The following is a 25996-nucleotide window of genomic DNA, read 5'->3' on the forward strand; positions in this document are numbered from 1 at the left end:
CTCCTGCCTCCCACACACCCCGCCGAGTGTCTGTTCTAGGCCCAGTCCCAGTCTAAAAGCATGGTTTAACCTGCCTGGCTAGCTGGTTTTGGTACCGTTTTTTTTTTATTTTTTGTTCAGACGTTTTTTTTCTTTTGCTAAGAGCGAAGCATCTCCCCAACCCTTTAAGCCCCGAACGACGGAAAAAATGCATTCATGAAATTCAGAAGCTTCTCCCAACGGATCCAGTTACAGTAATTGATGAGTTTATAAGATGTTTGTTAACTTAAGCCAGCCTTCATAGTTTGGGGGGAAGACGAAGAATGAAAAGAAGTGTTCTGGTCGCAGACACACGCACTGGATTTTTTTTTTTGGGGGGGGGGGTGCACAGGGTGGTGCACTGCTACTGTGTTTTTTTCCGACAAGCTGATTTCTGGGTCAGCTTGACTGCGAGATACACGTGATGTGATGAATGGTATGATTTGCTAATGCTAATGTATAGTGGGGTCTATGGAAAAAAAAGCTCTTGATCAGGCAAACAGATGTGTGCATCAGCGCAAACTGGTTAATATCACTGTTACTGCAATAAGCTCAACACTTCGCTCAGGATGGAAAGAGTTGTGGAAATAGGGCAGGATGACAGAGCACACGTGAGTGCATGCAACCACAATTGCAGTGCATTACTCATAATACACTTAGCAAAGACTGAGCTACATTTTTCATTCTCTCCGTGTGATTTCTGGGGTACAAGTGGACGGCCCTTTTGGCGGACAGACAGTGATTACGGAATGACCAACAGATGGGAATGGGAATACTCAAACTTTTCCCATCCCTGGATCTCATTACAAAAGAAAGATGTCATCCCTGCTATGGCTCTTTATCTTTTTAAGCAGTAATCTGACCTCTACTCTACCAATACAGAAAAATATGATCAAATGGCAAATTACAGCACTAGAGAGTTTGTTTATGATCTGGCTGCTTCTGTCATAAACTTTAAAGAGAGTTACTACACAAGTAATATGACATCATAGCCAATGAAACCTCACTTGTACTATTCCAAAAAGGTTGTAATTACATGTTCATTATTTATCATTATGACAGTATAGTTATCTTTTACAGTGGTCAGAATACATTCACATGTGCTACACACCACTATGCAGTCAGGAGCTGGCTAAAAATATCCAGTGGTGTTTATCAGTCCTCCATGGGGAATGTCCACTATGCCTGGCTGTAATCACGGACACTGGCATCGAGAGGGCATAACTTCCCCCGGCCCGAGGACGACGGCGCCAACGGGCCAAGTTACAGCTCGGTACGAAGCGTGTGTAGAACTGCAGCATCAGACCCACCTGTTTGACCACAGATGGCTTCGTAGACCACATGCTGGCCGCTGGGCGAGCTTCCACTGGCTGAACACTCCGCGGACGTCTGCCTGTTAATTAAGAGACAATAAGTGACAGTGATGGCCAAAAAGATCAGTCGCCAAGGTGTCATACATACGATGACAAACTGTATCTGAAAAGCAACGCTCAACTCAAGGCCCAATGCATTGTCCCACTTAGAGCTCAATATCCAAATAAATTAATAACAGCTGAAAACTGTTTGTGGCAACTTGTGAGCTTAGGTGTCTGATGAGTCATATTCCGATAGGAGAGACGTGGAGTCAGTTTCAAATGGTGTGTGTGTGTGTGTGTGTGTAGCCATTGGAGGCTAGTTGAGGTGAAGTGTTTGCTGAGTGCCTCTCATGATCTATGGTGACAAGAAGAGGCCAAATTCCTGCTCCTTGTCCCGGGTGATGTGATTTTCACAAGATTGTTCTGGTGTTTGCTGACTATGTGCAGCTGAGGACAATGGCTATAGACACAGAAGGCGTATACATTGTCTTTCTTATAGGGTGAATAGTCAGTACAGTGTATATTTATCTCACAGGGATACAGGAGTCTGGAGATCATAGATAGGGAATAATATAGGCTTTCTTTCCCCCAAATAATCAGACAGCAAATACAGTGTTTTCAAAGAATAAACCATTATAAGAACCGGTGAAGTGTAGAGCAGGAGCACACCCGCCTGTAACCTTATATATTAAATCTGTTAAGCATTTTTTAGGGGGAACAATAAATAAAGCTTAGCTGGCATTAACCTCTCGCCCCATAACAGCAGCTTGCCAAAGGAGCATTAACAAGGTAATGAGGGTACACACTGCCTCCTTGTAAGGGACTGCACAGTTGTTCTTTCATACCATTACACAACCACAAATAGAACTGGCCCACTTTAAACGTGGCATACCTCGACAGGAAGCAACCCCTTTCATATTGAAAGGGGGAGAAAAAAAAACTTGACCTCTGGGTTTTTCACATCACTCTCTTTGTCAACAGTCTCTCACTCTGTCACTTCAAGAGGCAGGCAGCAGCCAGAAACACTGGAGGTGAGAACAAAATCTGAACTTGCAGTATGCACTGATGAAATATGAACCTCAAGCAAAAGAATACTTCACACTACTCATAGAGAGCATGAAGTCCTTATGTAAACATAGCCGACGTGCTGCTTTTTATGCATTCAGGTAACTCGCATGTCTTAATGTTATTCAGGTTGACCAAAGGGGATAAAGTTTAACCATAAACACACTTTTGGCAGCTTCTGTGTGTATACAGTATCCTGTGAAAATAACTACTGTTGTGGCTGATTAATAGGGAGTGAAAGCAGCAGCAAGGCTGACATTAATGGTGGTGCTGTAATTGTCACCCTATTAGTAATGCCACACGACAGCCCGGGTTTCCGTAGTTACAGCTGCGTCTAGCCAAACCTCACAAACAAAATACCAAACAGGCTCATTTATTTGTGTTACAAATTGCTCCTTTCAAAGCCTTCACTGAAGTCATACCACTTTGAGTCCTTGCAGCCCCTCGAGCTGGCAGCTGTGGTATGTTGATAGACCAGAGAGCCCGGCCCTGCCCTGCTAAGTAGATACCAACATGAAGCACATTCGCTTCAAGCAAGTGTAATGCATATTAGTAGAGAAAGACATTGCCACTCTTTGCCAAGGTCTATTCAGCATCTTTTAATCTTCAATTAAAACCGAATGCTGACTAATCACTCACTTCAACCGCTGGACGCATGTCAGCAGATTCAGCAGAAGTTGATTGGATAGCACTATTGTAGGATTTTGTCTCCATACGGAGGAAATCATTTGGCTGCATTGACTTCGCTCCACTTCCTTTCCTACACAAGTATAAAAACCAAATGTGATTCTGATAAACAGATTCAACTAAAAGCTGTCAGTGATCATCAGCGGTGTATTACTCATGGGAGAACCATGCGAGGCCAGTGCTGGTAAATTTGTATCAAGCAACAGTTTCACAATTCAACAGCTGGCTAGAGGAAGGTGTTTGGAGGGCTGGATAACCGTCAACTGTTTGAATACACCCAGCAGAGCGATTCTATTATAAGTTGGAGGAGCTTAGGTTTACACTGGGATGCATTTCAGATGTGCCTCAATAACAGAGATATTGAGTTGCCCCTAAAATGAGCACTGGAAATAAAGGGAAGCAATTTATTATCCCCCTATTTTCTGCAAACAATCATCTAATTTCTTCTGGATGAGTTCACTTTTCGCTGTCATTCTTCCTTTTCCCCTTTCTTTATTCTTTTTTTTTTGTTATCCATTGTTTCCATCGGTGCATTTTTGGTGCTGAAGCTTCCGTTTTTCCCACACTCTCCCCTGTCACACTGGTCGACCACAAAAATGCAGGACAGAGGAGAGTGTGAGGGGGCTCTGGAATTCCACATGCAGAGGGTAAACACAGCAACTGCGAGGAAGACACACACACACAGGAGCAAACACAGCACCTACCCAGCTGCCCAAACCTATTCCACAACCCCTGCGCTGCAGCCCTGTCCTCTTAACTCTTTGCTAGCCAGCTACAGTTTGTCCAGTCAAGTAAGATGCCTGAACGTATGAACCCTGCTACTCTCAAACTCTAATGCTTAGATTGTCAGGAGACCTGCACAGTTGCAATATATGAATTAAGTCAAACAGACAAATGGACAGTTTTGTGTTTCAATCCAGTTGGTGTGTCTTCTTGTCTTACACATTGTGTAAAGAGCAACTGCAAACAAAACATCAGCCCTGATCACAAAGGTTTGCTGTTGATGTGTAATTTGGCCAGATGTTGCAGGAATAAAGTCATAAAGTAAATGAGGGAAATAGCCGGCAGTTCAGCCCTATTTCCCTCCTCTCCTTTTATTTTCCCTCCTGTGCTCTTCAGCTTATCTCCAAACCAAACAGAAATTAAACGGCCCTCGAAGCCCGGGGCCCTTCCACTTAACCCCGTTCTGTTTACGGTAAAGGCAGAAATCAGGCCTGTGATGAGGTTGTTTACTCAACAGGCAGATACACCCTGTGGCCAAAAGACTGGGAGCACTCCACACATATAACTCTCATTAGCATGAGCCAGATCCCCTTGACCTCCCCAATGCCATGCACTTTGTCTCAATCCACAAGCGGCGGCCAATCAATGCCAACCTTCTGCAGGCACTGAATGTACTATAAATTAGCGACTTTTTTTTTTTTTAACTCTCAGCTTTATTGGATTTAATTGTCATCAGGAGTCAGAAAGAAGTAAATCAGGACTCCATGCATTCAGTTGGCAGGCTGGTCTTACTTGATGAGGCGCTTTGTCACTGTTTTCCTGATCTGTCCCTCTCTGGCACTGCTGGGTGGCTTTGGGGCGAGAACAGGACTAACACAGGTTTGACTGTGTTTTGACCGGAGATGAAAGCTGGGCGGAGGGCAGCCGGGTGAGTTTTTGGGAGCCTGGGTGTGTGAAGTACTTGTGTGGTCTGGAAATTGAGCCTAAGAAACAAGAAAAACAACTGTTATTTAAGGTTGAGGCACTGGATGTACTTTTACAATCATAGTTTAACCCTTAAGGACAGGCATTATAAGGCTGTCAGTACTGTAGGAGCAGCCACTAACAATGACTACTCATCGATCAACCATTATCACAATGGGACAAAGCATTGCTTAGATCAGCTAATGCCCTGCTTAAAAGTTTGTTGATACAGATTCCAGGCCAGCAAATGCCTTTGAACCAAAGTTGCTGGAGCTAGATGAATTCCTGAAGTGATCCCAAAACCTCCTGATTGTTTCTTGTACCTCTGTGGATGTGAGCGATGTCTTAAAATACAGCTTACAACAACTGAGATGCCATAAAAACAAAGTCTCCAATAGCGACGTGGCTCTCAGCACCGTTAGAGCCAAGTCCCTAAAAGAAGGTCACAGTAAAACGCTTCTTAACAACTTCTATCTAGATTTATTTTTAACATTTTTAACATTATTAAAGATCTGGGCGCTGACAACCGTGCTGTGCCACATGGATCCATCTTAGGGTTGTTACTCATTTTAATATGGAGCTAAATAAATAAATGCCAAATACCATAAATCTGTGTTTGATTGTCAACTGATCTGTATTCTGATGATGGGTGTGATACTTGGAAATTTAACTTGAATTACTATGATCTCACAAAGCATTATCAAGGGACTGTAAAAAAAAAAAGAAAAATCATTTGTAATAAGAATTAACCATTTTAAAACATTTAATCATCAAAATGTTTCTATTTTCTATATTCTTAACAAATTCTAAGTACTTAGCAGAGGGCAATACAAAATAGAATACTCTGGCAAAGGTATGAGGTCAAACATAATCAAAATGATGTTGAAATTCTAGGATATTCTCAACGTGTAGGTGAACCAATTCCACATAGAGAGTAGGACAAGAAAACACATTTAGAATAGGTCAGTCATGGGAAAATGTTTTATTCTTTGGCCATTTAGGTGAAATATCAAAATGCTTGACATGAACTAGTGCAGATATAAATGAAATGCCATCCAGTATCAAAACAAGACCTTTTTTGCAGTTGGCTGCACTAAAAAGCAAATTCTTCACATTATTTATTTGTTTGTACAAGATCTCTTCAAAGTCATGGGAAGGGGGGAAATGCCATTTTCTTTTTGACATAATAATTTAGAGCTACATTTCACTGTGTCCTTGCAGTGCTGGTGAATGCTTTGCATACATTCCTTCCACATGTCACGTCAATGCTATTTTCTCTGCAGCTTTATACGGCTATCTAACAAGCTAATGGTTTTCCAGCTTCACAGTGCAGCCGTTCAAAGGGCCGGCAGTGTGACACGGAATATCTGATGTAATTTGTGTGTTGATAAATGAGAAGCTGAGTTTCCAGGTTTGCGAGGCCTACGGTCGCAATTCCGTTTGAGCGGGACCAGGAAGGCCACCTTTCTTTGGCTGCCAGGTGGCTCGGAGCCAAGCCTGTGGAGGAGCCGCGCAGTCTGCACCCAGCAACTGGAACGTGGACTGGAGCGCCGGAACAGCCCCCTGTCTCTTTCTCTTCTCGCAGAAGTACACGCTCACACATGGACATGGGCACTAGGCAAAGCACTGCCTTAGTGTCTTCAATGAATCCGAAATGATCAATTCATTTAACCAGGAAACCAGCAAGGTGAGATAAGGAATGTGAAGTCCTAATTCCTGGACCAATCAAAGACACACATTGCGAGGTCAGACTGGCAGAGAGATCCATGTGGGTGGAACGAAGGGATGGCAGGGACTTTTAGGGAGGGAGGTCTGATTTAATGGTGAGACAATGATATCCAGAGTCAGCCTTCCTATGAGCTCAGTTTGTGAGGATGGCTCTATTATAAAGAGCACATGCAGGATATGATGGGATTGCGTGAGGCTGTCCGACCAAGCCAAAATAAATATCTCCTTAATTGCATTAATTAAGGCCCAACTAAGTGCACTACTGCATTACTCTGGGCAGATTGGGAAAAAGCGGGTGCATCCAATCATTCCAACCTAGAATCTGTCCCATGACACTCTCCTGTCTCCATTTATATGCATCCATAGATAATTACGAAATCATTTTGAAAATGAATAAACTCTTCTGTTTAAGATCCTCTTTCAAAGCAATTGTACAGAAAAACAAGAGGGCCTGTCTTTTTTCTCGAAACAAAAAATGATGCCGCGCAAAAAAAGGCCATGACCTGTAGACCTTTCTAATCTCCCTCTAAAAACAGCAAAATCACATCTGTCACAGCCAGTCAGGCGTAACTAAACGTTTTTTTGTTGCTACATTACTACTGCTGAGAAAATTGTATTTGTGTTGTAATTGGAATACAATGATGTACTCATATGGACTTTGTACCAGGGCCTCTCTGGTGCCCTCCTGGGCAGCATTCCTTGATTACTCACCTTCCAATATAAACCTAGCAGAGTCAATCAGCCAAACAATGTAATCTTGGAGTGAGGAGTCATGTTTGGCTCTCCAGGAATGAGCTTCTGTTGAGGCCACTGAACACCGTTTTGTTCAGTGGTTTGGAAAGAGAATCTCAGAACAGCTTTGAAAAGGCGAACATGGAAGCTTCCCCTGTTGATGTGGGTGTATTTGTTGCACTACTATGGAAGGTGCAGTGCTTAAAGGGAATATCCTGAACAGACACAAATATGAGAGTTTTCCTGAACTACAGCTTCAAACATGTTCTGTGTTCCTCTATTCCAATAATTTGCAGCATCAAACAAAAACAAAAGAAGCCAAACAAGTAATTTATCAACTCTTTTGCTCAACCCGAATTCAATGAATCAAAAAAGGAGTGTTTTGAGGGAACAAATAGATTTGACAACAGATCCCAGTAAGATGATGCTGTTGAAATGAAATACTGGGGGGAAACAAACCAAAAGCTCCTATATACCTGGTGTCTGCAATGGCTTTGGTCCGTAAATTGCCGAGACTGAAGTCTTTGCTGTTGTAGTTTCTGTATCGCAAACTGAAGCTGGTAGCTCTCTTGGGTGGGCTGGTAGCGCTGCTGGGGGTTCGCCCCTGTCACCAAGCTATAGGCACTGTGCATCGGATCATCCCTGAGACCCTCCTCGTGCTTCAGGGGCCTGTGGCTTGGAGAGCACAAATAAAAGAGGTCAGTGAAAAGAATGAACAAAAAAAAAAAGCATACACCGACTTTTGCTTCAGATTCATGCAAACTGTGTTGCTTTGCAGTCAATGCTACGTCGGTACAGTACACAATCAGCTTGCGTCTACAGTATGAAGGTTTCCCCTCGTGGTGGAAAAGAAAAGGGTATTAAAGATTAATAAAACAAACTTAAACTCCAAAAGCATAATTTCTATGACCAGTTAATTTTGAATACTTACACAGCAATCACAACACATCATCAGCGAGAGACACATGTGTTTTGTCACTGTTAGCTAGCTAACATTCCCTCAGTGACACTAAATGGAAAAAGTGATGTGTGAGAAAACCCTGTGCCAGTAAAAGCTCCAAAGTGTGTGGTGAAGAAATATTAACCTGAATACATTACATGTATTTGATTCAAAATGGCAGGCAGTGATGGGTGAGGGTAAACAGCATATTTATTTTCTTATCTATTAGGGAAGGTGGTCCTCGGAATGATTAAACTTCTGACGTACTACTGACCCATCTTAATAGCTAACAATTACCGGCAAAATTGCAAGATGGTGCAAGTTTAAATGGCTCAATAATGCGCCATAATACCACAGTATTTGCTACCATCTTGTCCTTGTCAGTTATTTTCCCATCCAATCAAAGCAGAGATGTCGCAGTATCTAATTAGCTAACCCATTTCCCGCCACATGTTGAGTTGCAACACCACGGGCATGAAGTAAAAAACACAAGACAGCTGACAGAGTCCCGGTCTGTAGCTGCTGGGCCCACAGAAGCCTCAAGTCAAAGTGTGCAGATCAGAGTCAAAGTAGAGGGCGAGCCTGCGGCAAACACAGGCTGAACTAAAAACCTTTCCTCTTTGCCTCAGTGCTCCCCGAGCTTCACGTTCCATTCACATCACAAAGCCACAACCTGGAAAGCAAACCTTTTGACGAGTTGCACGAGTTTGTAACTGGATTATCTGTCATTAAAACTAAGCCTGTTTCAGCCTTCTTTTTTTTCTATTTTGGCCCCTGTTAAAGCAATGAGGCGATCCTCCCCTTCAGACATGCTTAAATTGAGTCTACGTTGAGTCTGGGGGGTACAGACAAAAAAATGCCATAAAGAGCAGAACTATTGGGAGCTGTGACGGGAAAATCGAACGAGAAAACGGAGAGCGATACAAGAACAGTTGAAGAAATGGGATCCCTGGGGGTCATAATCACAAAAGAAATTCTTGTTAATTCCTCCCATTGCATGCAATAACATTTGTCCATGAGTCTAGAGTAAAAGGAAACACTGTATATAGCTGCTGTATATTTAGAGCCACTCTAAAATTAGAATTCAATTAACCTTGAACAATACACACTGTGGGATAATAATCTTGTGTCGCTCAAGTGAAAACATATTCCTGCCCTGTGTGTCACGGGGCATCTTAAACTCATGTGAACATAATGGCACATACGTATATTGCAAAAACAACTGGCGTGACCACGGGCCAATTTCATTTTTTTTTAGCTTCTGGAAACAAAGGCTGGTCTGTGAACCTCGCAAGGCCAGAGATTCTACAACGCCAGGAGACAAAACAAAAACGGGTTCTTTGTTTACAACAGTCATTTCCTTTAGCTTGGCTGCCGTTTGCACACTGGACCACAGGGACCTTCAGCGCTACCAGTTTATTAGCGTATCTAAAACAGGCCATTTCTCCGGTCAAGATCTCTGGCTTTCCGTGACTACAATGTTGCAGAAGGGCCCCAAGGAGAACAGGGATTGTCAACACAACACCACGGGAGACATACAGCAGAATCACCATGAGTTTAAGCCCAGCCATGCAAGGACAGGCGGGAGAGAAGAGCAGTTTTACAGCTGAGTTTCTCATCACTAGTGCAGTGTACGGGGGCTCCAACATCCTGGGACCTCCCTCCCTGCTGGACTACTGCTCGATGGTGTCAGTTTACTCCCCGCTGGGATCGCCATCTTTTAATATGCTGATATGACTTCCTGTCGAACAACACAGCAGTGCAAGTTAAGCACATGTGCGGCATCAATCTAACTATGTGTGAATGTGGGAAAATAGACGGTCTGAGATGACATCATGCCACAGTATCTCAAAGCCTTGTCTGGTCAGTGTAAACATCAGCTGCCTCAAGACTGTGAGGGTATTTCCAGCCATTACTCAGTTGATTGTTTGCCTTGTTTTATTGCTACAACATGACACTTAACAGAACTGTCCTTAACATATTAAAAAAATGACTTGTACGGCATTTGTTCTTGCAGCAGTTTAGACATGGGTGCTGATGCTTTAGCTAAAGCAGTGGGGAGGAATATAAGATCCTGAAACTACCAGTGGTCTGTTCCAAAATACAGCTTTAGTAAAACCTAGAATATCCTGACATCTGGAACACGGACTGATGTAAACTAGATGTTATTCTCAAAGGAGCCCAGGGGAAACTCAAAGGCAAAGACACTGTAGGTTTGAGTCTAAAAATGTCATGTTTGATAAAGATGACATTGATTAACTTAAGAACACACCTTATTCTTTTTATGTGCGCTGTACAAAATTATTGTATTTGTAAATGATGTTACAGCTGGTGATGCTGCAGTGACTTCCTGTTTACTGATGACTTTTGATTGGATGATGGCACTACAGATGTGTCCTTGCAACCAATTTACACATACACAGATAAAACACAAAAGACATTTTTGTCTGTGGCTAAGTAAATTGGTAGTTTAAAACTAATAGTAACTACAAAGACTGGTGCGACTCAGTCCTGATCTGTTGGCAACCTGAGAGGTGTATATATCTGCTGCCTCAATCCATTCATTCACTGTAATTTCACCTCTTACTTAGGATAGGTTCTTCCTCCTATTACCACATCTGGCTCTAATAATTGCAAATAAAAACTTCTCTTCTTTTCAATTCAAGAAAGAGAGACATCAAACTAACCTCCTTCAGATATGTTTTACATTTTCAGCAGAGCTTTTCTGATTAGTTGGGTTGTTGGTTCAGCAAATGGCCTGCCATAAAATCCTTTGGAATGGTTTGTTCTTACAAAATCCGACCAAGTCAAACATCAATCTAACAAAGTATTGAACAGAACTAAAAATACCCAGCATAAGCAGGGTTGTGGTATTTCCCAGTTCTAGTTGTGCTGAAGTGAACACTGCAGAGGAAATAGGTTTGCGGTCATTTGTACGTACAGTGAGAAGAAAATAAGGAGACTTTTTTTGTGGGCAGGGTGCTAATGCAGCTCAAGGCAAATTATATCACATGACTGATACAAGTGGAGAGGACCAACCATGATCTGCTACTGACTAAATACTATACACTTCATCCCGAACTCAGACCGCAAATGTGAAAGCGAACCAAATCACTGAAAACTAAGATCAATCAGCCATAAGTGAGAGGCTACTTTGTGAAACTTGTCTGTATGAAAAATGTGTAGAAGCAACCAAACACAACAAACTGCTTGTTTTTTTTAGATTGCCTTCTTGACTGTAGTCAGAATGTCTGACTGTCTGAGTGTTTTACACGGCACACATCATTTCACACGTTGAATGGAAAATCATCACACACGTTTCAGGAGGTCTAACACCGGAAATGATCGCCCAGCTTACTGTGGATGCTTGAAGACCTGCAGTATGGCTCCAAGCCCTCCGGTTGTCAGCACACTGCAGAGAGGCAGCAGCTCTAATAGTGCTGATGAAGCATACCTGGTAGATCCTGGCAGCGGCACTTCAAAGAGCCGTGCTACTCTTTGAAACCCATCATACTTCACCCCTGTGGTTGCTTAAAGAGCCAGTGTGCTTAACAGTTTCAGTATGTTTGGCACAAACCATCGGCCCGAGTGTAGGGGGGAAGGGACACAGGAAATTCGGTGTTATAAGAAACAGCTCCGAGGCGAAATCAAGGCAATTTATCCTAATATCTTATTAAAGACATTTCACTGCAATAAGAGGTGAACGCCAAACCAAGGGCAGGTAGTACTGGGGTACAAGAGAGCTTTTGTATTGCAAGCCAGTGACAAATGGGAAGATAGAGACAGCTGTGTATTTTCTGGAGAGATTTGGAACAAAAGCGTCTGTATATTCCACCCTCTATGAATTATTAACCTGAAAAGCTGAACTTAAATGTACTTTGTGATGAATGAAATGCCAAAACGGTACAAGAAAAGCCAAAATATTTAAAAGGAATGATGAATAAATGTATGATCCAATTAAAGCACGAGAGATCAAAAGGTGACTTCTGTTTCCTCCCTATCATATATAAAAGCTGCATGAAGCTATCCGTGAAATTATACTTTCTATTAAATCTCTCTTCTTGGTTTGTGGAAATAAAAACATTTTAAAAAGGGAACAGGCCCGCAGACATTCTTGGAATTCCCTGACAGCTCGATACATAAGGAAGGGCAGGACTGGAAAAACAGTCCAAGATCAAGGCCAAGCTGTCTGAGACATTGTCACTCACATATCAAGAACAAAAATAAAGCGGAGTGACCCTATATGCTTACCCCTCAATGAATTACACCTTCAAATAGCCGGTTTATTATCCTGGCCTGGTACCATACAGCTGTGTGATCATATTCTCTCCTTCTGTTTTCTTCTTCCCCTCCTCAGAGCAATGGGAGAGGGGTGAGATATGGGGTGAGCGATATGGGGGGGGTCAGTGGTTGCAGAGGCGAGAGCTTGGAGCAGACAGACTCTGTGGGTGTTGACATTGCCCCCTCACCACTGCCTCCACCCCACCAACGCAATGTTTCATGCTGCCAGCATGCTTCACACACTCCCGACACTCAGCAGCCAATTCTAGTGTTACTTAGCTCCACAAAGCACTAATAAAAAGAGAATAAAATGCCCATTTCCAGGCACGTATTGAACTAACCTGCCCAGAGGAGTGTTGGCGCTGCGCAATCCTTTTCCAAAGACTAACAATCTTCAATCTAAAAATTCATCAGAGACCATTAAAAAAGCATTTAGATTCTATTGAGTGTGACCAAATGGGCTACCGCAATCTAAGTGTCCACAGTAAAGACTTGTGTAAAGTTGATTGCACAGACTATCCTCAGGACATTGATTTGTCCAAAGTGATTAATACTTGATAAGTGAAACGCTTTTCTGTCTTTTAAACACTTCAATCCCAAGAATGATAAAAGCAACCCAACTATAGTATTCTAACTCTTTCAGCCTCATGACATATCCAGGAAAACAAGAATGGCAGTTTATACAAACTGCAATTTCTGTGTTCGTGTACAGCAGCGCAGCATCTGTCAGAGGAGAGCGATGTTGTTTTCCTTGGCAGTGAACCCCATTGAGACTGTAGCACACTATTCATTCTCTGCTGCCTCAGGGGAGGTGGATAAGTAGTGCACTTGGGCACAATGATGAAATTGGACCATAAGGAGCAATGGAGCACCTATAACGGAGCAGAGGTTTGGTTTGTGCGAAGTGAAACAATGGCGTAAGTTACTGTCCAAGTGAAATAACCTTTTTTGTATGTATTTCATCGAATTTATGTATTCTCTATCTGATATATGAAGTGCAAAGTAACGTTTTCAGTTTTTATACAAAAAAAAATACCCTGACTTTTAATTGAAGAGCGGATTATTTACAATTCATTTACAATTTATTTTCAAATTAAGTCTGTCCCAAAACACCCCATAGTTGCTGTGTCTCCTGTGACAAAAACTCACTTTCCACTCTGCTGTTTACTATAAACAAGGTTCTCCAAATCTCTGTATACTGTAGATCATCTTAGAAAGTGAAGAGAAAAATACGGAGGAAATGTAAAGAGCTACTGATTATATAAAGCAAAAAGAATTGCAAGAAATGGACAATGGTTGTTCGTAGGGTTGCACAGTTCAAACTTTTTCTCTCCCAATACCGATTCAAATACTTGAATTCAGGGTGTCTGCTGATTCCAAGTACCAATCTGATACCAGTGCTCCCATTGTCCCATCTTAACGATCCACACTGTGCAAAGCCCATTGGAGTCATTTTCATCAAAGATAACATGAGGCCAGGGATTGTTGTAGCACTAATTACATTTCATTTAAGTGAATGTAACTGACGGTAGAAGCACTGAGTTGTACTTGTTGAGGAAGAAACTCTATCCAATCAAATCGGTGCATCCCAAGTTGTACTGCTGAAAAGGTATTTTGGAAATGCCGTTTTCACCCACAGTTCTGTATTACTTTTTTATTTATTTATTATAAAACCCTGAAATAGTCTCTGCATATGCCAGATGTCGTTGGACTCACCTAGTGCTGCTACATAGATCTGTTCCGGAGTGAACAGCTTTCACTGGCCCTTGGGTTGTAGCAGCAGGGTGCCGCACTTTAGGGTTCAGTGTGACGCTCTCTCTGCTCAGCATCCTGTTTGCCAGGTTCAGGTTGGTCAACTGTGGGAAGAGAACAAAACTTCAACAGATCATTCAAATCAAACCAATTCAAAATAATTTTCAGTACACACACACTGTATTAACAAGATGTATGTATTCACAAAAAAGAAAAAATCAATGTTAAGTCAAGTCCCTTCAACCAAACACCTCACTGATCCCAGTATCTAAAGCACATGGGAATGCGTGATGAATAAGCAATCATATTGTGTTCCTCCCTGCATCGACCACTTTATTCTCTGTGAAATGTACACACAGCACATGGCAGAGCTAGTCTCCGCTCAGCACTAAATCCAGGCGCCCCCCCCCCCCCCCCCCCCCTTCTCCATCTTTGACAGAATCAGCTATATCATGACTCGCCAGCCAAAATCTGTTTATGACTACTGTGGCAACTGCACCTCTGTGCTGCTCCGTACTACCCTGGGAATTATGTTCAGTGAAAGCTAATGGGAGAATAAATTATCCTGCTGTGGCGTTTTATTTACTTTATTTCCTCCTGTGCACTAAATAGTCCAATGGGAAAATTGTAATGCTGCCAGGCCTTGTACGACGTGACAAAATGTGTCAGCATGGTGCTACACAGCCTCAGCTCTAAGTTACTTATGAAGGTAGACTGGACGTATTCTTACAAGTTGTGCGATCTAAACTGAGGAGATTAAAACACACATGTGGAAGCCAACGCTTTCGGACAAATCATATATCATGATAAGCCATTAAAATGTGTATATATCTACCATAATTAACATATCTTTACCACATAAGGCACAGTTACCATTGTTCAGTGTTTATCATTCACAGAACACCCCGTCATCTAAGGTCATGTGCACCAACTTGTCGAACTGAGACACAGTGTTGCAAGAATGTCTTATAATAGTGTTTTGGACCAACACATATGCACATACTGTAATGGTTCATATTCACACATCTCAGCACAGGAGTATATTCACTTTATTAAAGGTGACTATGCCTGACTTAATTCCAGTTTCTGTTTTGTATACATTCTGGCCAGCTTGAGAGCGAGTAGTTACCTAAACCTCAGAGGTCAACTGGGGCAACAGGGTGTTGTTCGTGTTGACAACGTTCTCCATTTAGTTCAGCAAGAGATTTAATGACTTAAAATCTGAGTCCTAAAAAAACAGTCTGCGCACTTTGAGCCTTAAAGTGAAAAAGACTGGACTATTTCACTCGACAAAATACACTGCTGCCATGCCCAGGATTAACTATTCAGAAGAAATACAGCAAACACCGTTTAGACAGACAGAATAATGTAGAGTCAAGAGGAAGCCATAAAACCTGCAGTCTGTGTGGTCTGGTGCCATCACAAAAAATAAAGTTAGAAAAAAAACAGTGACGCAGAGGAGGTAGAAGAAGAGGAGGGAGAAGAGGCTGAGGGGCTCCCCACGCAGAATGACAAACCTTTGGGGTATATAAGAGAAGGTGGTGATGGAGCCAATGGAGCTGCCGCTCCCCTGCTCAGTGCCAATTTGCTACATTCTTCTATTTATAAGCATCAATTACCACAAAAAAAAGTGGCTGCTTGTTAAGTATCAACAGAAATCACTCCCCCATGGTGCATCTGATAATGAGACCTCACACAGAGCTAAGGCTTGATGCGGATCATCGCCACTGTTTAGGCCAGCCAGCTTCAAACCCCAGTTCCAGATCCACCCCCACACCAACCCCAGCCCACAGACTGCAGGCGAGCCGAGGACTGAAGGAGGAAGGTGCACGGTACGAGGCAGCAGACCCTGCGGCTCCAACAGGTCTGCTGAACCAATGAGCAGCTAGATGCCGGCAATCAGCATGGGGTCAGAGCCAGGTTTACGCATCAACAAAGAGAAAAATCAGAGACCTCACAGTGAGAGACGACTGCAGCGGCCCCGGATTCCTCTTCCGTACATGAAACGCTACACAGATCACTTTACAGTTGCTTAATAACTCAACATGGCTTCTTATTCGAGCACAGTGAAACTCCGTGCTCCCGGTGGGAGTAGCTGCTGGCTCAGTGGGCCAAAGAGGTAAAAACCTAGTGAACTCACGTGTTGTGTCAGCAGGTTGATGTGACTGGAGCTGGCATAGTGGCGAGCAACCTGCTTGTCAGCCAGATTCTGCAGGGCTGAGATGAAGGCCTGCTGGTTAGACTGGGCTTGGGCCGACAGCGAGTTTAACTCCTTTAATGTCCCGGCTGAGTTGGACTTCAGCTTACTGGAACTGCTCCTCCTGATTACTGACATACAGAGTAACCGAAGGCTAATGTGATCAAACAGGAGTGAATGTGATAACCAACAGCAATGTAAAGTACTGAGTTTACCTTGGCCTGCAGAGGTAGGTCGAGAGAGCTTCTGCTTATAGATGCGCGGGGCACTCGGGATGGAAGAGGCTGCTGCTCCAGAGCTGGATGTCGATGAGTTAAAGGACTGAATCCTCCTGAGCGCCTGGGTGGATGTACCAGTACAGATTGTGTGAGAGCCAGTGGAAACAGCTGTCCACATTGCTCTCGGGGGCTGTGTGACCACGAGGGCCGGGGTGTATGCAGGAAGGTCAGAGAGAGACTCAGGATGGCAGAACTGAGATTTAGCCAAGGACTGTGCATAGGACGGTGGCTGAAGAGGCGGCGGCGGCGGCAGCGGCGGCGGCGGCGGCGGGCAGTGGAGAGGTAGGGACGTCGGGGCTGTGGGGCAGTGCTTCAGGTGAATATGTGTACAGTCTAAAGTCACGGGGAAGCTGGAGCCGTGCTGGGAGGCCTGGACCGCTGGCTGGATTTGACAGGTTCTACCCGCTGCGTGTCGGGCTTCAGTCCGGACAGAGGGCTGACTCTCCTTGGCCTTGATGTTTGGGTCACAGCTGACTTTCCCTCTGGAGAGCGAGGACTCTGAAGCACTGGAATCCTCTTTGGCCACAGGCAGAGCTGTTCAGGAGAGGAAAGAAGCCAGAGCTCTTTTATCATCAGTTAGCCATTCCTCGGCTCTGACACACATTTGTTTTCCCCCTGCGAGTCCTAATCGTTTGAAGCTGACCTTTTCTTCACCCCAGATGACTCAATCTTTTTCCTATCACTTTTTTTTTTTGGGGGGGGGGGGGGGTTACAAATCTAAACTATTCCTGTTTACTGTGCTGGAATGATAAAATATTAAACATAAACCAGACCTTCAGTAACAAAAATATGGGGGGGAAACATGCGGGAGGAACTCACTTTTGGAGTTCCCACAGTTGCCTGAATCTCTTAAGGCATTTACTTCATGACCGTCTTTCATAACACTCCTGAGTTTTGTCCCGAGGAAAACGGTGGCTGATTTATTTTTCTGTGTGTAGAATGTCAGCACTTCCTCCAGATCGCTTTCACTGTTGAAAAAAGAAAAGACAGAACATACATGTGTATAGCAGATAGAGACCACTCTTCAGTCAGTAGCATATACTGTATAAGTTGTAACAGTAAAGAGCCAAGTACTGAACAAAGGGCAGTGGGCTCGCCAATTCACTAACTTTGCTGCTGTGATGTACTCCTGAAACACACTGGGGTTAACACAATGCTCCTCTTCCCTGTTCTCTGTTTTTTTCACCACATGTTCAGTTTCCTGAGAAGATAGGAAAGAATAAGACAGCAGGTATACGCAATATGCATAATATTTCCCAAATTACATTTGTGGAGTCCGGGAACAGGCACCTTGTTGTAACAGTGGATAAACTCTCCGAGCTGGTGGGACAGGATGCGTCTGCGGTCTTGGAGTGGAAGCTGTCGACTGGGCAAGACCACCTTTATGTCTTGTTGAAGGTTACTGGCTGCTCTCCTCAGGAAGCGAATCACCAGCTCCTGGGCAGAAAAAAACCCATTTACATTATCACTTCCCTGAACCTCTGATTCGTGCTGCTGCACTTGTGTGTTCGCTTTTCAGGGTTCACAGCTTTTCAAAGCATTGAAGCTTAGAAAGCAATAGAGGTCAACTTTTTTTCACATTGATTTTCCACGAAGGTTTGAGGTCACTGATGATGATGATGATGATGATGTTGATGATGTATGCCCGAACAATGCAGACTTTCCAATCAGGCTAACTTCTACAGAGACCACGTTTTCCTTCAGTGCGACCACAAATGTCTCGTACACATTTTCAGCTACAGCCATGGCACATATGAGTAACAGAACAATAATAAGGGGAAATCTGGCACGTTTAAACATACAAAGGAGGCAACGCATGTCCATTTATAAAAAAAAGGGAATAAAAAAATGGTTATCATTATACCATTTGGTCGTTGTCCTTGTCTGGCCAGGCTGGGATGGTATTTGCTCTGCTTTCTGCCAGCAGTCTTTGCTGGACTCGCTGCAGGTAAGAGGAAAAGGCCATCCGGGCCTGCACTTTACTGGAGAGGAGCGAGAGGAAAATCATCAAGAACTGCAGAGGTAAAGCAATGGAAAAGGAAAGCCCGAGCAACAGTTGCTCGTAAACATCATCAACTGGGTCCTCTACTAGGACCTCTTTAATGCATCTGTTACAACAGAAAGAACAAGCAGTACTCATATATTCATGAGCTGACATATTCTCAAGAAAAGAGAGAGGGAAAGCAACAACAGGTATGTATCACTTTCAGTCAAACTTTGTTGAAACACAATGTATCTTGTCTTGCACGGTATCAAAATGATAAACTTTCTCTGTGACCTGCGTGAACTTGGAAGGAGTACTGTCAGAAGATTAAAAAAAAAAAGGTTTTGGAAAAAGCTGTCAAACACAAACAATGATATGCTGTACTATAATTTCGCTGCTCCATGCACAGTCCTGGCAAGCCCGGAGGAATTTTTACAAACTCAGACTTGTTATTGTAATTCTTCCTCAAATTATAATCTCTGGCACGCTTTTAAAATCACCATCAGACCGCAGTCTTTGTTGCACTTAGGAGGTATGATGTGGATACGGTATCTTTATCTAGATGAAAGAATATATTAAAAGGGGAGATGTTTTTCATACTCAGTCAATTTGGAAAGCATTACATGTTGATATCATCTTACCATAACTCCCTTCACTTCTCACTCAGTACACAGTCAAGCTGTAGCTATCACAGAATAGGTTAGAATTCTAGCTTTCTTGCAGGTAGATCATGGGCCTAATGCTTTTAGTTAGAGTAGCTAAGAAGATACCATAATAACACAAACAAAAAAATGAAATAGTAGAATGATGTATTTTCTATACAAATGTGTAAGTTGTGTGTCGACTATTAGACTCTCTGACACGGACAATAACAAGAACATGTGTTGAGTGCAGCAATACGTAAGTCACAGACAATAGATCTACTGTGATGACGATTACAACCAGAACATTCTGTAGGTGGTATGGTGACATAGGTACACTAGAGTGGGAGCTGCCTTAGTGCATTTCATATTTATTACATAGGGAAGGAGGGAGAAGAAAACACAGAACAGGAGGAAGACGAGAGCAGCAGCCCAGCACACAGACTGACCTGAGGTCCCAGCCCTGCTGAAGGATGTTGAGCAGGTTGACTCTGGGCCCGGCGCTGTGCGTGGCTGCCTCTGAGCTGGACAGAGCCTCGCTGTGGCAGCGCTCCAGCTGTGTGGCCACTTGTTTTCTTTGCTCCGTTACCAAAGCCTTGTGTGAGGCTGACTTAAGAGCTTGTTTCACCGCCTCCCTTTCCTCCTGAGCGCAGTCCTCTCCCTCCTGACTGCTGCTCTCCATCGGGGAGGCCTTGGATTCCTTCCCTGAGGTATGCAGCATTGCAAAGGAAAGACATATGCCAATTGCATCACTGCCATTTTGGATAAAATACACACATAACCTCAAAATAGGGTTTCCATTGTTGCTGCAATGAAATTAACTCATACAGAGTCATATTTGGCCAACCCTACCATGACACAGGAGATGTATTTATTGGAAAGAAACATGCATTAGCTTGTAATGTTGTCCCACTCTTTTTATTTAAAAAGTTGTTTCCTAAAGTGAGGCAAAACACATCAAGCCTACCGGATTTCTTCTTCCCTGCAGCAGAGCGATGAGTCAGGTGGCGCTGTCTCCTCTTCTGTGCCTCCAGAGACAGAAGCTTTCTCTCGTACTGGACATCGTGACCACCGTGGATGGCCTCCACCTGCAGCTGCACATTCCCGTTCACATTCCTGAGAGAAAGAGCAAGACATGTCGTCACAATAGCAGCAACTATAATGTTTTTTATGTGCATCATCAACAATTGCGAAGCAGAGCAAAGGTTGTAAATTTCGACTTGAACTGAAGTCAGTTCTGAGAAAGATGACTGTGGTTGAGTTGACATGATAGACAGTGATGGTCCAGAGGAGACAAGATAAATGACAAATAATAACAGAAACTGAGGTCTTGCTGCAACAAACGTTTCCCTAATCTGGCGACCAAACAAATGTGGAAAAATCCTAGATGGGTTTAGTTGGGGGCCAAATCTCCAGACAATGTTGCACAACAGTCAAAGCTGCGGTAAAAACTTGAAAACCCATAAATGCATGCTGTATTACAATAACACAATGTGGTTCAATAAAAAGGCACAGTTCGTCTATAATTGTCTATCTTTTCCTGCTCCCTAATCACCGCAGCAGAGCTACATAGACATTGGGCGCGCTGGAAAAGTTGACTGTGCAACGTCTTCTCAGCTGTTCCTCTCACCTATCCAACCCAAAGACCAAACAAACGACACTTTAAAATCAAACTGTTTCCACAAGAAATGGAGAGATTTAATCCCCAATCCCAACCACAATGGAAATGCTTACCTTCCATGGAAAAGTCTGTTTGCCAACTTGTAGTTCAACGATGTCTTGGACTCCAGATATCCACTGAGAGAAGAAGATAATAAGCAAATTACAATAATCATAAAGGCAGAAGCCCCAATGAGCCTCGGTCTACTTATTTGCGGAAAATGTGTTAAAATGTAGGCTTCTGTGATATAGCTAGTCTGGAAGTAGACACAGTTAAATGCACTAGGACGCTCAATAATATGCTCTTAAAAATGCCACAAAATCTGTGCTGCTAGGAGAGACGTGGCTCTAATCAAGCAACAAATCCACATATAGGAATATGAATTGGAAGCACAAAAACAGATTTCCTCTCTAATAGTGGCTGCAATTCCATTTCAACATAAAGTTGCTGTCTGATATAAGCTTTTCCTGGAACATAATATACAGAGCTAAAAAAAACAGCTTGGTGCACCTTAGTCTGGTGGTTCAATTAGTGACAGTCTGTGGTCTGGCTTTAGGCACTGACTGCATTCATTTAATCTAAGTGCCCCACTTATTTGAAGACAGTATTAATAATGAGTAACATGATAGACAAACACCCCTTGGGGATTACAAGTGTTCCTTCTTGGCTCAGCTCACCCATAGAGCTCCCAAGTGTCTGCGGTGGGGAAGATCCTAACGAAGCCTCCCCGTCTCTCGTACTCTTCCTTTATCCTCCTCAGCACTTTGATCTATGTAAGTGAAAGAAAACAACAGACGTGTGCTAACAGTTTTTAAAAGTTACTGTACTTTCAGGTTCCAGGTTCTTTTCAGGTTACATTTTACAAAATCCCGCACTTCATGTCCCACACTGCCGTTGCAAAGGCCTTACTTCGTCAGCAGTCAAGCTCAAAGTGCTGTCTCCTTGGCCCCGTTCAGGTCTGAGCTTGTCTTTCGACCCCTCTGTTTCTGAGGTACTAGCTGTTGCGGGTCTCTGACGCTACAGGGGGGAAGAGGGGAGATGAAATCAACTAATGGCAACCACAAATGCCCACTGTTATATCTCTTTCCAACATAAATACTGGCTAATGTAAACAAAACAAAGTATGCTTAAAGGTTGTAGTAGTTGCAAAGACATCATTGTTACAGAAAAATCATCTGAAACACAATTCTCATGTATAAATGTAAAATGTGCAAACTACAGCTTGTGTAACAAACAAATACCCTCTCTTCTCTTCTCCCTGTCACATAAATTAAGTATTTTTGTTCCGCACTGGCCTCCCTGGCTGCCCCCGCGCTGCATGCACTACCAGGCTGTGATCGACAACTTTGGCATGCAGATTGAAACTTGGGCCAGGCAGAGGGGCACAACCCCACATAATCACATTCACAATTTGTCATGTAAATAGCAGGGGGATACTATTACATTTGCCTGACACAGCTGGGGAGATACAGAGGCAGCCAAAAGGTGACAGGGCCCAATCCTTCAACAACAAAAAAGACTCATCTGTTGTTCCTAATCAGAGTAAAGGGAGAGGAGAGGTTCTCTGAAGGGCCCTGGAGTTTGACAACAGCCTCTGTGGTTTAGTGTTGGGCTTGTTTTAGCGACGTAACTCTGTACATCAAAGTCTCTGAGTTTTGGGTCAAGTGGTGCATTGAAGAACTTAAAGCACTTGCTTATATTACTAAGGCCACTTTGCTAATGTAATGAGAATTCGATTAAAAATAGCATTAGGAATCGATCTGTCTGTGTCTGTCACTATGAAAAATGGAAAAAGCCACCTAATCAAATGAGGAGAAAGCAGTAAGCAATTTCTTACCAGTAATGTTACGGGCATCAGGAAATTGCAAAGGAACAAGGCAAAAGAAGATTAATATGTCTGAGTCTGAAGAAAACTCACCATTCTGCTGTGTGCAGTGGCTGTCGGTGCAGAAAGAGGTTTCTAAGAGGCAATGGGTGAAGACATTAGGTTGTGGGTGAGCGTCAGCATTACTGTTGAACCTTAAAGAAGCCGCATACAGACGCCGTGCACGCTCCATTGATACGCAACAATGAAACATTGTTCCTGTAGGTCTAAACAGGCCCTTTACACAATATAAGGTGGAGCAGAAATCTGTCCGATTTAGTAATCTCCCTCCAGCAGATCCTGCGCCAAATCTGGGTGCAGTAGTCGAGGGGAGGGAGCCAAGTGCATTAACTGTTGTGGCATCATTAGGCAACAAGGCCTAGAGAGAGCATTAGTCACTTGATTAGAAATGATAAAACAATAAGCCACAGAGAGTAGCGCTTACAAACTGATGTCACTCAAACGGTGTAATTACATTAGCAGTTGTTTTGCATTACAGTGAATTTTCCATGAGGGTAGAAGAAGAGCTCAGTGACAGTGGCAGGAATGTACTGTAAGCAACAGAGAGATGAAGACAAGAATGGGAATGTTTCACAAGAAAGGGTGAATGAGTGCAACACTTGGCTCAGCGCTCTGCTGTGTGCATGTGTGTGTGTGTGTGTGTGTGTGTGTGTGAGAGAGAGAGAGAGAGAGAGAGAGAGCATCCAGTACCTGTGCTCTTTGGGCTGCTGGGTGCTTGAGTCTGGGGTCCAGGGTGACTCGGTCAGAGCGTGGTTGTCTCGATAGGGGGTCCTGACACACAAAGCCTGCGGGGACATAGTAGAGCCATAAAGAGCTATATCAATGACATCAGATCTTAAACATGTTACTCATTCCCACGGCCTTCATATATTGCATCAGATCTTCAATGTTAGTGCAAGAAGACCAAAGTACAGCGAGGGACACAAAGGCAATAAGTTACATGTAAATCAACTATATCTTTAACACTATCATTCTCAGTCAGACATATTTGCTAAAAAAAAAAGGGAAGACATGTTTTGATATACTGGCACACCACAGCCCCCTGATGGGAACCACTGACCTCACAGAATAGTTTGACATTTTGGGCAATACGCTTGTTTACTTTCTTCCCCAGAGTTAGATGACAGGATTGATATCACTTTCACATCTGTCTGTCAAATTTAAAGCTACAGCCAGCAGCTGGTTAGCTTAGCATACAACTGGAAACAGGAGGAAAAAGCTAGCCTGGCTCTGTCTAAAGGTAACAAAATCTATGAAGTGCACTAATTAACACGTAATATCTTGTTTGATTTGTATGTACAAACACGAAAGTGCCAAAGTGCCTCCTCCGCAAATCGCCACCTTAATGTGGAGGAGGAGTTTGAGTGGCTCAGTGATCCTGGGAGCTATGTTGTCGGGGGCATCAGCCCCTGGTAGGGTCTCCCAAGGCAAACAGGTCTTGGGGGAGAGCCCAGACTAAGAGCGGTTAAAAAAAACCTGATGAATTACGGCCCATGGAATGTAGCTACCTCGCCCGACAAGGGAAACCGGGGCACCCTCGGCCACACCCCGGGAGGGGAGCTTGTCGGCGAGCGTCTGGTGGCCGGGCTTTTGCCCATGGGGTACGGTTGGGCTCGGCCCGAAGAAAGTTCATGTTTTGTAATCGTATCATCTGATCTGCGGCCGTATGTCTTGGACACTCGGGTGAAGAGAGGAGCAGAGTTGTCAACTGATCACCACCTGGTGGTGAGCTGGATCAGATGGCGGGGAGCCGGCTGGAGAGACCTGGCAAGCCCAAACGTGTAGTGAGGGTGAACTGGGAACTTCTGGTGGAGGATCCTGTCCAGGAGGTCTTCAACTCCCACCTCCGGAAGAACTCAAAAAGCTCCTTGGTGGCAAGGCGCCCGGGGGTGGATGAGATCCGCCCTGAGATGCTGAAGGCGCTGGACATTGTTGGGCTGTCTTGGCTGACACGCCTCTTCAATGTCGCATGGGGGTCGTGAACAGTGCCCATGGACTGGCAGACAGGGATGGTGGTTCCCAGCAGATGATGTGGTCCTGTTTGCCCCCTCGGATCGTGACCTCCAACATTCACTGGGGCGTTTTGCAGCCAAGTGTGAAGCGGCGGGGATGAGAGTTAGCACCTTCAAATCTGAAGCCATGGTTCTCTGCCGGAAACTGGTGGATTGCTCCCTCCAGGTGGGGACAAAGTGCCTACCCCAAGCGAAGGAATTCAAGTATCTCGGGGTCTTGTTTATGAGTGAGGGTCGACAGGCAGATTGACGGCGGATCGGTGCGGTTGCAGCAGTAAAACAGGCTCTGCACCGGGCCGTCTTGGTGAAGAGGGAGCTGAGTCGGAAGGCGAAGCTCTCCATTTACTAGTCGGTCTACGTTCCAACCTTCACCTATGGTGAAAAAACGAGGTCTCGGACACAAGCGGCCGAAATGAGCTTCCTCCGTAGGGTGGCCGGGCTCAGCCTTAGAGATAGGGTAAGGAGCTCGGACATCAGGAGGGAGCTTGGAGTTGAGCCGCTGCTCCTTCGTGTCGAAAGGAGTCAGCTGAGGTGGTTCGGGCATCTAGTCAGGATGCCTCCTGGACGCCTCCCATTAGAGGTTTTCCAGGCACGTCCAACTGGTAGGAGACTCCGCAGAAGACCCAAGACACGCTGATGGGATTATATCTCCCAACTGGCCTTGTAACGCCTCGGGATCCCACAGAATGAGTGGAAAGTGTTGCGGGTGACAGGGAAGCCTGGGTCAGCCTGCTGGACCTGCTGCCACCGCGACCCGACCCCGGATAAAATAATGGATGGATGGAACACCAAAATGTAAAAGCAACAATTTAATGTTTTATGGGAAGTTAAATGTCAGACTATTTATTGTCTCAGGCAACCACCAGAGGCTGTAGATGGTTACAGCTAGTACCCCTCATAAAACTTTAACTTTTTTATATATATATATTCAAATAAAAACGATATTTGTGAGCTTTAGAGGTGCTGGGAGGGGTATGTTGTTCCCGTCGGACAGAGCCAGGCTAGCTGTTTACCCTTATTTTCAGCCTTTATGTTATGCTATGCTAACCGGCTGCTGGCTGTAGCATTAGTATGGACAGATGTGAGAGTGGTATT

At 44.0% G+C, this 25996-nt stretch overlaps 1 protein-coding gene across 1 annotated transcript in view; it reads right to left on the minus strand.

Annotated features, from left to right (window-relative positions):
* The window catches only part of ttll5 (tubulin tyrosine ligase-like family, member 5), a gene marked incomplete at its 5' end in the record, with an annotated part of 44255 nt that overhangs the window by 1450 nt on the left and 16809 nt on the right, over positions 1–25996 (minus strand). The window contains 17 exons of the mRNA XM_079216617.1: positions 1329–1411; positions 4641–4831; positions 7748–7946; positions 14209–14348; positions 16385–16572; positions 16657–17253; positions 17539–17687; positions 17829–17920; positions 18010–18156; positions 18584–18701; positions 19794–20049; positions 20312–20460; positions 21079–21141; positions 21682–21773; positions 21914–22021; positions 22923–22964; positions 23580–23674. Coding sequence (XP_079072743.1) covers positions 1329–1411; positions 4641–4831; positions 7748–7946; positions 14209–14348; positions 16385–16572; positions 16657–17253; positions 17539–17687; positions 17829–17920; positions 18010–18156; positions 18584–18701; positions 19794–20049; positions 20312–20460; positions 21079–21141; positions 21682–21773; positions 21914–22021; positions 22923–22964; positions 23580–23674 — 2709 coding nt within the window. The remainder of the gene's footprint in view (positions 1–1328; positions 1412–4640; positions 4832–7747; positions 7947–14208; positions 14349–16384; positions 16573–16656; positions 17254–17538; positions 17688–17828; positions 17921–18009; positions 18157–18583; positions 18702–19793; positions 20050–20311; positions 20461–21078; positions 21142–21681; positions 21774–21913; positions 22022–22922; positions 22965–23579; positions 23675–25996) is intronic.

The sequence above is a fragment of the Taurulus bubalis genome (genome assembly GCF_910589615.1).
Source record: "Taurulus bubalis genome assembly, chromosome: 1".
Classification (NCBI taxonomy): domain Eukaryota; kingdom Metazoa; phylum Chordata; class Actinopteri; order Perciformes; family Cottidae; genus Taurulus; species Taurulus bubalis.